General features: G+C 39.7%; 2 protein-coding genes across 2 annotated transcripts in view; one reads left to right on the forward strand and one right to left on the reverse strand.

Moving 5' to 3' along the window:
- The window catches only part of MCF2L2 (MCF.2 cell line derived transforming sequence-like 2), a gene marked incomplete at its 5' end in the record, with an annotated part of 214,247 nt that overhangs the window by 111,564 nt on the left and 89,265 nt on the right, over positions 1 to 13,418 (forward strand). The gene's annotated exons all lie outside the window — the stretch shown is intronic.
- B3GNT5 (UDP-GlcNAc:betaGal beta-1,3-N-acetylglucosaminyltransferase 5) lies at positions 1,181 to 2,373 on the reverse strand (the record flags this gene model as incomplete). The annotated part of the gene is made up of 1 exon (XM_081329836.1): positions 1,181 to 2,373. One exon carries the CDS (start codon positions 2,371 to 2,373, stop codon positions 1,240 to 1,242), a length of 1,134 nt encoding a protein of 377 aa, XP_081185962.1. The 3' UTR covers positions 1,181 to 1,239.

A 13,418-nucleotide genomic window follows, 5' to 3' on the forward strand; every position in this document is an offset into this window, starting at 1 on the left:
ATAACATAGAAGCCTCCCCCCCAATGAAATCCATATTAAATCTGCCTTCTCACTACATAGGGAGGAGAGGAACAGGAAAGCAAAAATTTTGACAGAAAAATATGCCTAGAGGCATGCAGACAATACCCTTGTTTCATCCCATTCTGTAAATGGAAGATGTGGTTACTTTACTCCTATTAAGAAATGCAGAACGGGAGAAGTTTTCAATTGAAAGCTTCTAAATAGTAAAATTATTGAAATTCTGATTAAGAGAAAACTACTTTATGAAACTGGAACAGAAAACAGTTTATTTCTTTTAAAATATATTTATGCTGCCTAATCATGTATGTGCCAATTTCATAGTTTTTGAAAGAAAAAAAATTAAATACTTCACATTTTAAAAGTGTTCTGCAGGGCTCATCTGTGTGTTCCTGGAGGGTACCTTCAGTGTTAAATCTCTTAAAAATATTTCTTGCTTAATGGGAATCATTGGGGAGTTAATATATATGCAGTGAACACCAACTGAATAAATCAAACGGGGCCTTGTAGATTGGAGCACTGAGGCAGGGCCATCAATTTTATGATGCTTATGTTTAGTGTGCAACTTAGAACTGTGAAATGTTGCAGAAAAGGTGAAACCCTTCTCAATTTTTTGTTATTAAGACAACAGCTTTGCAGAATTTACCAGACATGTTTAATGTCAACAATAGCAACATTTATATAAGATCAGGCGGTTTTAAGTCATTTTGAGTGATCATCTAATAAAACATACAGAAATATTCAGTTCTAAAAACATTAGATCAAAATGTAATAATGTGCTTAGAAGTGATAGTACTGTGTGTGTGTGTGTGTGTGTGTGTGTGTGTGTGTGTGTGTAAAAAATGCTATTTCATTAGTATACTGTCACAGCAACTATTTTATCTTTCTCCATGTAACCTGCAAATATTAACCTATCAAAATGTATCTTTTTCAATTAATCAACAACTCCATTTCCATTTGGTAATTTCATAGTTCCAGATTGAGAAGTATCAATGTTAACTTTTAAGATCTATCCAGTTCTTAAAATTATCTGGTGGGAAACTTTACTATAATAGGAAAATTGTTTTTATAATTATAATGTACCTTTAGAGAACAGTGCAATCTGCAGGCAAGTTTTTATTGCATTTTTTTCCTTTGTTAATTTGTTATGTTAATTTGTTATGGAGGAAGCGACTTCCTCCTTCATTTGTGGCTCAATAAATCTATTCTGATGTTCAAGTATTAGGAAAAAGCAGCTGAACAGACATATGTATCGTAAAGATATAAATTGCAAAGCAGCATAATATTAACTATTCTGCAATATATGTTACCCCAAACTCCAGAAGAAATGTTTTTCATTTTTAGATCTGTAATCTGTTGCCAAAAATACTGAAGGTCTTTTACGTGTCCATGAGAAGTAATCATTTTGTCGTAAATGCAAGGATGATATGGAGCCTTTCCTCCTCCAGAAAAGAAGGGGTGATTCTGTGGTACAATTCCCACTTTGCTGGCACAAAATCCCATGAAAACATCATCTATGTAAAAACTTGAATTAAGAGTCTGAGAAGCTTGGTATACTTTAGCAGCTACATCGTTGGATAGAACATATGCAGCTCCAGATGTGTAGTCAGGATAGACAGGCCATGGGTACATTTTATAGGAAACATAATATTTGCTTTTTTTATCCCTCACGGGAGGTGCTGTATGATAGACATGCCCAACCCAAACATCTTGAGCTCCAGTTTGTGCTAGATTTTGGAGGTATGCAATAAGATTTGGCATGTGGATAAATATGTCATCATCGGCTGACATGACAAACTTGGCATGAGGGCAGAAGTTGTTTGCCCAGCTGAACTGCAATAGTAATTTGTAGGTAAGATTATAGAAAGTATCCAAAAAGTCTTGTTGAATCAGATCTCCATGCCTCTTGTCTTCCCATTCCAGCTTCATTTGCATTTCACTTCCCAGTGAAAAATTTCTTGATTGTCCTAAAACAAATAAGACCTTTATGTTGGCATTCTGATAGTGATGAATGTATTCTTCATTACCCCATGTTTGTCGAATTGCATCTCTCCTCTGGTAGTTTTCAGGTGAACTTTTTACAAAGATCAAGAGGAGAACATCTTGCCCTTGACATTTCTCCTCATGATTGATCAAATATCGATGACTTGCTACCCTGTTATATCTGCTAGTCGTTAGACTTTCATTCACAAAAGAATATCTATTTATGAGGTATCTGTGCAAGTAAGATTTCATGTAGTGCACAAACCTAGGGCTATCAATTTCTACCCAAAAAAACATGAAGCACAGAACAAAACATGTGGCAAAAATCTGCACAAACTGATATTTTCTAACTCTTCTAGAATTAACATACATTCTGGTTGACTTCTTTATATATGATTCCAATTAAAGATTTGAGTTTTTAAAGTTTTGAAGTTCTGTGAGACTTCAACATTTCTCTTTCAGGAAAAATATTCATTTTAGATGCATATTGCGGCATCTGAGTTACTGGAGAGTCACCACAATAAGAGCCCAATATGTTAGCTTTTAAAACTCAATTTGTTTCCGAAGAAATTTTGTGAATTAGGAGGATTTTGACAACATACAAAGGTTCTCCTATTGCCTCTTCATCTGATGTAAAATCAGCTCAAAACTGATATTACAGCACCATCTGCAAAAAACAAGAAAAACAAAAGTTCATCTTAAGTATAGTTGATAATTTCTATATGATACTGGAAACATATAGGGTTAATTACTTCAGACTCAAGCAGTCTGAGAATTGGTCTTGTACGTGCCCAATTGGTGTCTATAGAAATTTTCAATCATTCTGGTCATGGTTGTCCCAAAGGCATTTTTTCTAAAAGGCAACTGGCCTTTTTTGTTGTTGTTCGCCAGAAAAAGTGCTATCAGGTTTCTTCTGAGTTTTGGCTACTATAAATTAGGAGTAGGCAATTATGGCAACTTCACAATCTGTATGGACTTCAGCTCCCAAAATTGGATGTCTCAAAGGGGCTTTTTCAAAAGGCAATTGGACTTTCTTTGTTTTTCCTTCAAAACATTTTGCTTCTCATCCAAGAAACCTCTTCAGTTCTAACTGACTGGTGGGGAATGGAAGGATTACTATTGTTTGCAGTCATCTGGTTGTTAGCATTCTGAGGATTGGTCGTTAGCTCTCTAACTCCAGTTCTGGGTCTGTCTATGGAGATTCTCTGTCACCCAGGTCATGGTTGTCTCAAAGGTGCATTTTCAAAAGGCAACTTGAAGACATTTCACTTCTTGGATGAGAAGTAAAGCATCTTCAAGGTGAAAAAGCACCTTTGAGACCTCCGTTTCTGGGAGTTGGGCCACAAAGATCGCAAAGTTGCCGTAGTTGTGCACTCCTTGTTTATAGTGGCCCAAACTCAGAAGGAATCTGGTAGTGCTTTTTCTGGCTAATGAATCGTATTAAAAGGCATCCACTTTCCCAAGCCTGGCCTCTGATGGCTTTTTTTTTCTCCTAATGCTACTTCTGCCTTGAGAGCCTTTCAGAGACCAGTGCTGGCTTATTCGCAACAGGGAACAAAGATTCACTTGCAAAAGACCATCATCCTCCAAAATTAAGATTTACAGAGCTGTCCTCAGGGGAGGCCATTTCATCCATCCTGGAGACTCGGGGGGGGGGGGGAAGCAGGGCATAAATCCTGAAGACAAGGAGCCCTATACTGGAGGATGTATGTGCATAAATGTATGTATATGCAGGCATGTGGTCATGCACACCTTCTAGGCTGAGAAAACCTACATTTTCTTTATTCTCCCCTTATGAAATCAGTCCTTCAGCCCCTTTAGTGTTGGATGCTGAGGCAAAGCAGAAAAGGCGGATGGTAGATTGTCTGCCTGCCTGCCTGCCTGCCTGCCTATTTATTTATCTATCTATCTATCTATCCATCCATCATCAATCTAATCTATCACCTATTATTTATCATCTGTATTAGCTATCACTATATTTTGCTGTACTTTTTAATTCTGGTAGCTTTTCAGACTCATTTGGCAATAAGTGTCACTGCACACTCAACCAATCAAATACAGTAAATATATATATAGAGAGACAAACAGATAGACAATCCAGATTCACAATGTTATAAGATTTCTTTACCCATTTTCTCAACAAAACCTAAATGAACTTCAAGCTGGAAATGCTTTTTAAAACACAAGCATACACACAGCACATTAAGTAAACCCTGGAAAATGGGTGTCTGCAGGCTGTGGTAAAAATAAGTCAAGATGGCAGCCACAGCAGGACAATAAAAATTTGCCCCTTTTTTAATGTGTGGAAGAGGGCAGAGCTCTGATTGCCCATCATGGCCGCCATATTGACCTTTTTTAGCCAATTTGTTCAACCAAAACTGGAAGTATTAGATCAAATCAAAGCATGAACTCTATATCCAAAAAAAGCCCAATTTGGGCCTTGGCACAATTTGCATGTGGAATTTCACCCGAGAATAGTTTTCCAGAAGAATTCGTTGTTGGATTTCCCTGTTTACAACTGAACATGTTCTCCCTCAGCCAGCTTGATTCTCTTTCCTTTAGGGCAGGGGTAGGCAACCTTGGCTCTTTTAGGACTCATGGACTTCAACACCCAGAATTCCTGAGCCAGCATGGCTCAGCTTGGAAACTCTCCCTCTCCCCTCAGCATGGCTGGCTCAGGAATTCTGGGAGTTGAAGTCCACAAGTCCTAAAAGAGCCAAGGTTGCCTACTCCTGCTTTAGGGGAAAAACAACCACAACACCAGGTCTTTTGTGGCCTGCTTTGGCCATCTTTGATTTCAGGGTCTCTCCTAAAAGTTGGTTTCACCTTCAGGGGCAAACAAAAGAGGAAATGAGGGCCCCATGTCAGTTTCCTCAGCAGAAACATGGAAGTGGCTCTCTGCTGCCGTTTTCTAGCATTCACAGCTGAGGCGATTGCTATTCCATGGGCACAGCCATGCTCAGAGGTCTAGAAGACAACATACATCGCTCATGAGATAACAAGCCTTTGATTCTCGCCCCAGGGTCACCTGGTGGTCTCTCATGCCTGCAGAGCCTCCAGGCCTAAGTAGGGGCCGCTCCTTGACTGACCAAAAGCACCATCCACAATCAGTGGGGTCTCACTTCAGGCCTCCTATTGCAGAAGCAAGAAGATAGGCAATTTTGCTTAGCATAGCTTCTTGTGCTGAGGATTATGGGCACTGAAGTCCCATACATCTAAAGGGCATCAGATTAGAAATGATAGGAAGAAGGCATCCCCCCCTCCCTTGGATCTTGTTTCTTGGCCATCCCTACTTTCTTTTTATGAGGAAACAAAATTCATGGAGAAACCACCCTATAAGAGAAGTTTCAGGGGTCCCAATAAGACATTTTATTTCTTCATCTGCCACATTGTAAGCTCTGCACATAGCAAATTTTGATTTCCAGCTTTGGGTGTTGTTTGGTTTGGTTTGATCCAACTGCCCTGTCAGGCTGCTAGTCCAAAGTGAGGCTCAGCCTTTCCTCCTGCTGAAAGCCTGACCGTCATTTGTACAATTATTGGATTGACCTAATTCAAAATTCACTTTCCACCTTCAGCTACAATTAATGTTTTTCATTTATTTATTGTATTTAGCATGTTTAGAAACTGCCCATCTCACTCGCAGAAAGACACTGGACACGATACAATTAAAATGTTAAAAACATGAATATGGAATGTAAAATTTAAAAATTTAGATTGAAAAGCTTTAAAATTACTCTAAAGAGAAAAACACTTCTACCCAGAGCCCATTCACACAAAGTCCATAATCCACTTCTGAAATCATCCATTTTTTTGGCTTCACAAAAAAATGTTAAAGCATAAATAACCAACCAAGCCAGGTTTTCACAATATGCTAAGTTAGGAAACAAATGAAGGCTAACACTAACTGAGCTTAAATTGCATGGATGCATCTGCTAAGTCTTTACATGTACTTTTCTTGAAAAATTTCTGTGAGTCTAGCAAATACCAATTCACCAAATGAAAACCTTGTTAATAGTGACTCTTGGGGGGAATAATAATAATGACAATAACAGCAATAACAACTCGATAGCTGAACAAAAATTCCAAATCCAGTCTAAACATCTGTGCACAATGAACCAATAACAACTAATAATAATAAAATAATAATGCACGATTATGGATAAAATGTGTAACAATGATACCCATTGTCATCAGGGCACTGGGAACTATGTCCAAAAACTTTGCAAAATACATCAAGAAACTGCAGCTTCCTGCAATAACTCCAGCAATGCTACAAAAAACTGTGCTACTCGGAACATCTTACATTTTAAGGAAGTACCTGTCTGATACCTATGATGCTGGCAGCAACCCGTGTCAACCATCAGCGCCAGTCAGTTTGAATGTTCAGCTGACAGGTTCATGTTTAATGAATAAAAGATAATAATAATCTCTTTGGATGCATTGACAAATTCACTACTGGTCAATTGCAAAAGGCAGCTTTATTTGGAACAGCTTACATTCTGCAATGGTACCTGTAACACCATCAGACATCCACATCTGCCTATCCCAGGTCCTTGGGAAGTACTCGATAGGTAGACAAAAATGTTAAATCCAGTCTGAACATCTGCCCTCATTTACAGCACCCAGCAGCCCATTCTGTGCAAGCTGAGGGGCAGTTGTATCCTTTTAATATCTATATGAAACAACACAAAAAAACTTTTAAAAATATGTTGGAAAAACACAGAAGGGTATTGTAGTTATTCTTCCTCTCCCCCAAAAAAGGAGTTTGGAGTATTACAAGCTAAATGAAGAAAGGAAACCATCAGAAATCTTTTGATTGTCAATATAAATCACTCTGGAGGATGAAGCTGATGCAGAAAATCTCCATTTTTTTTCAGGCTGCACAAAGTCTGAGCACATTCAGTTTCACAAAGCCAATTGAAGGCTTGAAAGGTGTTTTCAAACGTTATGCCATTTTTATGTTTGCTATTGTCCATAATGCAAATGAATTGTTATTTATATATTAAATGTCATTCACAAAAGGGAGACACTTTTACAGTACATTTGATTGCTATGTGGAAATTAACCTAACAAAACCAGAAGATTCAATTTCCTAGCTTAACAAATCTTTTTTGAAAATATTATTGCTGTCCAGCCAATTGCAGCATCATTGTTGCTCTTCTAGCAAAACAGAAAATTGCTTGAGCAGGAAAATTATGACATAAATATAAAATGCCATTTTTATTTATAATTTCATAAAACATAAAATTCAGATTTAAAATAAAAAGCAAAGGAGGCTTATTATTCTTTTAACTACAGCTAAACACCATTCAGGAGAAGAAAGGGAATCTTGAGGTTTTGATATGAAAATAACTACGGTATTTAAAATAAGCTGAAGGAGAAGCCATTTTATTTCAATAGATGGTCCAAATTGCTATTTCTAGCACAGACCAACACATCCCAGGTTTGGAGCTTGTCATGTGCAACATAAAATGAGCTGCACAAGCAGTTTGGCACAACTGAAATCAGCACATTTTACAGCACAAGTCATGCTCTATTATTTTGGCTACAAAAATTACACAACACATATCGAATGAAACAACTCAGCAAGGAAAATACTAGAGATTTCTTCTGTTGCTGACAGATAAAATGGTAGTATTTCATTCAATCTATTGATTTGATTTCCAGTGTAATTATATTCCAGGGATTCATAAAGATGATTTTAATTTTATAGTGACTGTAATTAATTATCACTGACCACTCTCAGATTGATGTTTTATCCATAAAAGTGCATAGGGGAGAGAGAGAGAGAGAGACAGAGAAGGAACATGATAGAATAAGATCATAAAATAAATCCATTTATTAAATTAACAATTTAATTAACTACTAAAAGGCTAGAAATATTTGAGAAACTCCACTTTTATCTCTACCAGTATTTTTAGTTACTGAATATTTTCCTGTCATATCCAAACAATGTCTGGTGTAGGTAACAATACAGGAAATAAAGTATCAACAAATCAATCATATGCCATTTTTCATTTTCCCAGTCACTTCCTACACATATTAGGAATCCAAAATAATGTGCTGCTGTTTCTGAAGTGGCAGGGAAAAATTAATTTAACCATATTTATATATTTGTATCACTAGCAGCAATATACTTGATCTTCTAAGTAAAAACCCAGTGATGGCACACAACTGTGCAAGTACTTGTATGAATTAGAGGCAAATTAAGCATGTCCACTTTCACTCCCTTAGTGTGTAGGCACAGCCAAAAGTATTATTCCCAATTTGCCATGAAATAAGGATCAACAACCTAAGATACGCAGATGATACCACTCTAATGGCAGAAAGTGAAGAAGAACTAAAGAGCCTCTTGTTGCGGGTAAAGAAGGAGAGTGCAAAACTTGGGTTGAAACTTAACATTAAGAAAACCAAGATCATGGCATCCGACCCTCTCAATTCCTGGGAAATAGATGGGAAAGAAATGGAGGTAGTAACAGATTTTATTTTCCTGGACTCCAAGATCACTGCAGATGGGGACTGTAGCCAAGAAATTAAAAGACGCTTGCTCCTGGGGAGGAAAGCCATGGCAAATCTAGACAGCACACTAAAAAGCAGAGACATCACCCTGTCAACAAAAGTGTGTATAGTCAAGGCTATGGTCTTCCCAGTTGCAATGTATGGCAGTGAAAGTTGGACCGTAAGAAAGGCTGAGCGCCAAAGAATTGAGGCCTTTGAACTGTGGTGCTGGAGAAGACTCCTGCGAGTCCCTTGGACTGCAAGGCGATCAAACCGGTCAGTCCTAGAGGAGATCAATCCCGACTGCTCTTTAGAAGGCCAGATCCTGAAGCTAAAACTCAAATACTTTGGCCACCTAATGAGAAGGAAGGACTCACTGGAGAAGAGCCTAATGCTGGGAAAGATCGAGGGCAAGAGAAGAAGGGGGCGACAGAGAATGAGGTGGCTGGATGGAGTCACTGAAGCAGTAGGCGTGAGCTTAAATGGACTCCAGAAGATGGTAGAGGACAGGAAGGCCTGGAGGAATGTTGTCCATAGGGTCGCGATGGGTCGGACACAACTTCGCAGCTAACAACAACAAAGTTGAAATTGATCCAGATAAACGGTTTCAACCATTCTTTATTCCATAGTCCAGATTCTGCACTTAAGATATTCTTATAAATAATAAAATTAATGAATGTGGCATGGGCATAATTAAAGCTGTGGTGGCGTAGTGGTTAGAATGCAGCACTGCAGGCTAATTCACTACTCACTCCAGGAATTTGATTCTGAGAGGTTCAAGGTTAACCCAGCGTTCCACCCTTCCGAGGTTGGTAAATGAGGACCCACATTATTGGGGGGGCAACATGCTGTAAACCGCTTAGGGCTGTAAGGCACTGTGAAGTGGTATATAAGTCTAAGTGCTATTGCTATAATTGTTGCTACCCTTAGAAATTAAAAGACATTATGGGATTTTAATGAATTCTCAAGCAGACTATTTAATTACTTTCACAGATATCTTCATAATCAGATACTCAGCCTGCTTGAGTGGAGAAAAATATTCAAGTATTAATAGAGGAAAAGTATTCAAGTATCAACAGGGCAAATTTATAGCTCAGAGTTGAAGTAAGGACTCCATGGTGCTTTTTGAGCTTCTTGTTTTCTTGCAGATGTTTCATTACCCAAACTAGGTAACTTCATCAGTGCTAGTAGGAAGTGGGGTTTGATCTCAATTTATAGTCTAGTGGCTTGCTTTGTTGGTAGGAATTGGGGCTCTGCATGGTGAAAACGGGCCGGTGCTAGGACCCGCATGAAAACAGGGCAGGGCTAGCAAGTGTCACATGGGCACTAGTGCCACTCTGTTTGCATCACGCGCGTGCTCGCGGCCCCGTTTGCGTGCACATAAAATGCTTCTCCTTCCCTTTTCCTCCAATCCGCCAACCGAGAAAGGTTGGGGACCTTGATCTAAATCACGGAAGTATGGAAAATAAGATTAGAGAACATCTAGTCTTGGTCAATATAGCAATATTGTCCATCCAACATGATGGTGCCATGAAACAGACATGGCTCTATGGTGTGATTGGAAAGGGTAGAAAAAGTCTGCGGAAAGATGGTTAGTGTGATCCAGAGACTGCAGCAATTTTCATATGAGAAAATTAAAAGACATTAAATCATACACCATAGAGTAGTAGAGGAAGGAAAAAGAATGAGGGGTGTGTAAAACTGCATGTGACATGTCATCTCATAATATTAAAACTTGGCTTCAATCAAGAAAACTGAGAGGTGAGGAAATTCAAGATAAAAGTGCTTCATACCAGACAACTGGTCCCAGGGTGTTTCACGTTCTTTTGAATTATTTCTGCCTTTAAAGCCATTATGTATTAGCTTTCTTCATCAAATTAGTGTCATCTGCAAACCTAACAAGTATTCTCTTTGAAATAGGTAATTGCACAAAGTAGAGATCAGGACCAGTCAGAAGGTTTTCAACATTTCATCCCATTACAAAGACAATATTGAGGCAATGGAAAAATGTACAGATAGGCATATAGCCTACAGTTAGTCCTTGTTTTGCAATCACAACAGGGACTAGTAACTTGGTCAGTAGGTGAAGGGACAGCTAAATGAAACCATTACTGATTTTCTGATTTTACTTCAGCTTTCCTTTCCATTAAAAAGGTAAAGGTAAAGGTTCCCCCGCACATGCGTGCTAGTCATTTCCAACTCTAGGGGCCGGTGCTCATCTCCGTTTCAAAGCCGAAGAGCCAGCGCTCCCTGTGGTCATGTGGCCGGCATGACTAGACGCCAAAGGAGAAAGGAACGCTGTTACCTTCCCACCGTAGTGGTCCCTATTTTTCTACTTGCATTTTTATATTATTGCAACAGTAACAATTGCCTTTTCAGGCTTCAATAGTCTGGGTCAAGTTGAAGGCACTTTTCTTCTTGAAGGCAGGAGTCAACAAGGTAAACAAGGTTCAGTCTTCAAGAGGTAGAAGCAGAACGAGTTCTGTAATGGGTCTAATGAAGGTTTTTGGTGCCCTTTGATTCTTGAGGTCGTTGGTCCTTAAACAGAACAAGGTCTCTAACTTGAGGATAGGGTAAAGATGAGACGTTTGTGAGTGGAGCAGGACTTTGTTGCTCCCCGCCCTGCTGCTCCCCGCCATAATTTGAAGCAGGGTTGGATACAGGAGGTTGCTGTGGGTTGCCTGGAAGTGGATCAGGATGTGTAGCTGTATCGTGTTTGTTGCTATCACATTCTGTGCACTTGACAAAGGCTTCACAATTTTTAGCAATATATATGCATGTTCTTCTATATCTTTTAGGTCTCGAACACAACAAGCAAAACCTCAGCCTGAAATGGCAGTTCTCATTATTGCACTATGTATGCATGTTTACTTCTTATATCTCAGGTTTTTATGTCCTATATGGACGCATGTTTACTTCTTGTATCTCTCAGGTTTATGTTTATATGTATGCATGTTTAATTTTTATATCTCTCTGGGTTTTATGTCTATACCTCAGGTTTATTACTTATATTTCACGTCACCTGACCACACCTTCTCTGCTGTAATCTCCTACATGCAAAATAAAGGTATTTCAGATGAACCAGGTACTTTACGAGTTCACTATCTGGAAAGGGCCGTTAAATGTGACTAAATTCGCTTAAACAGACCAGCACAAGTGTCTTAACAAGGAATTAAATCACGATCACAACGTGCTTTCGATCCAGAATATCTGTTCTTCAGTTGTTTCTCAGACAGGACTGAGTGAGGCTGGTCATTCTGCTTTGTGGTTACTTATTAACATGTACATATTAACTTATTTATCTTCCTTGTATCCTGGATCTTTTTGAAGAAGTTTTTCCTTAGCATCCCCTTATTCTAGCTACAGAACGTATGTGCGCTGGCAGTAGAACATTTACTTAACACTGTTTGGTTCTACAAATAGCCCTCAATTTACGAAATTACTAGGGCCTGAAGAAAGGGGCCTATGATCCCTACCTGAAGTTATGGCTATTGCAGTGCCACAACAGTCAGGCAATAAAATTCAGTTACATGGCTGCACACCTGTCCTTACAATCATGGTGGCGTGCTATTCTCCTACCTATCTCCTCACCTGTCTAGGCTGATCTGGACAGCAGCACTCAGCAGTGGCATCCCCAATTGCTCCTCATCGGCCAGGGGGTCTCCAATACCTTGAGCTGTTTTCCAAATTGGTGTCCCTTTCCCTCTACAAAAAGGGACGCGGTAGCTCAGTGGGTTAGGACGCTGAGCTTGTCGATCAGTTTGGCGGGTCGAATCCTGAGTGCCGCGTAACAGAGTGAGCGCCTGTTACTCATCCCACCTTCTGCCAACCTAGCAGTTCGAAAGCACGTAAAAATGCAAGTAGAAATATAGGGACCACTACGGTGGGAAGGTAACAGTGTTCCATGCGCCTTTGGCATCTAGTCATGCTGGCCATGTGACCACGGAGACGTCCTCGGACAAACGCTGGCTCTTCAGCTTTGAAACAGAGATGAGCACCGGCCCCTAGAGTTGGAAACGACTAGCACACATGTGCGGGGGAACCTTTACCTTTACCTTTACCTTCCCTCTACAAGCAAGCCTTCCTTAGCCTTTGACAGTGGGTGTTTCTTTTCCTCTGCATCTGGGCTTTCCTTATCTTCTCAAGCAGCCCTTCCTTATCTTCTGCAAGATCCCAGTAGGAACTGGTCTTTCCCAGATCTTGAAAGAAAGGACACACAACTTGGGAGAGCAGCAGGAGTCTTGTTCTCATGATGATGATATTATCCATTCAGTCCTATCCGACTCTTGACGATTTTGTGGGCCAGGTGTCTCCACACCTTCCAATCTTGCCCTACTTCTTCTGAGTTATTCTTTGCTCTGGCTGGTGTCAGCTTTGATGGTGTCCAGTCATCGTGTTCTTTGACGGCCTGGTTTCCTTTTACCGCTAACTCTTCCCAACTTAATTGCTTTCTCCAATGAATTTCTCTGTGTGATGTGGCCAAAGTAAGTGAGGCACAGTTTTGTGATTTGTCTTCCAGTGGCATGTCTGCTGTAATGCACTCCAATACTTGCTTGTTAGTCACCTATTCAGGGTGGCCAAAAGAGCATGCAGGTAGTCCTCAACCTACGACCACAACCGAATCCAAATTTTATGTTGCTAAGTGAGACATGTGAGTTTTGCCCCATTTCACAACTTTGCTCGCCACATTTGTTAAGTGAATCACTGCAGTTCTTAAATTAGTAACATGGTTGTTAAGTGAATCTGACCCCCATTGAGTTTGGTTGTCAGAATGTCACAAAAGGGGATCAAGTGACCCCAAGACACTGCAACCGTCATAAATGTGAATCGTCAAGCATCTGAATGTAAATCATGTGACCATGGAGATGCTGCATCAGTCCTAAGTGTGAAAAATGGTCACTTTTCTCAGTGCTGTTGTA

Source organism: Vipera berus, assembly GCF_964194415.1.
Source record: "Vipera berus genome assembly, chromosome: 5".
NCBI classification, from domain to species: Eukaryota; Metazoa; Chordata; class Lepidosauria; order Squamata; family Viperidae; genus Vipera; species Vipera berus.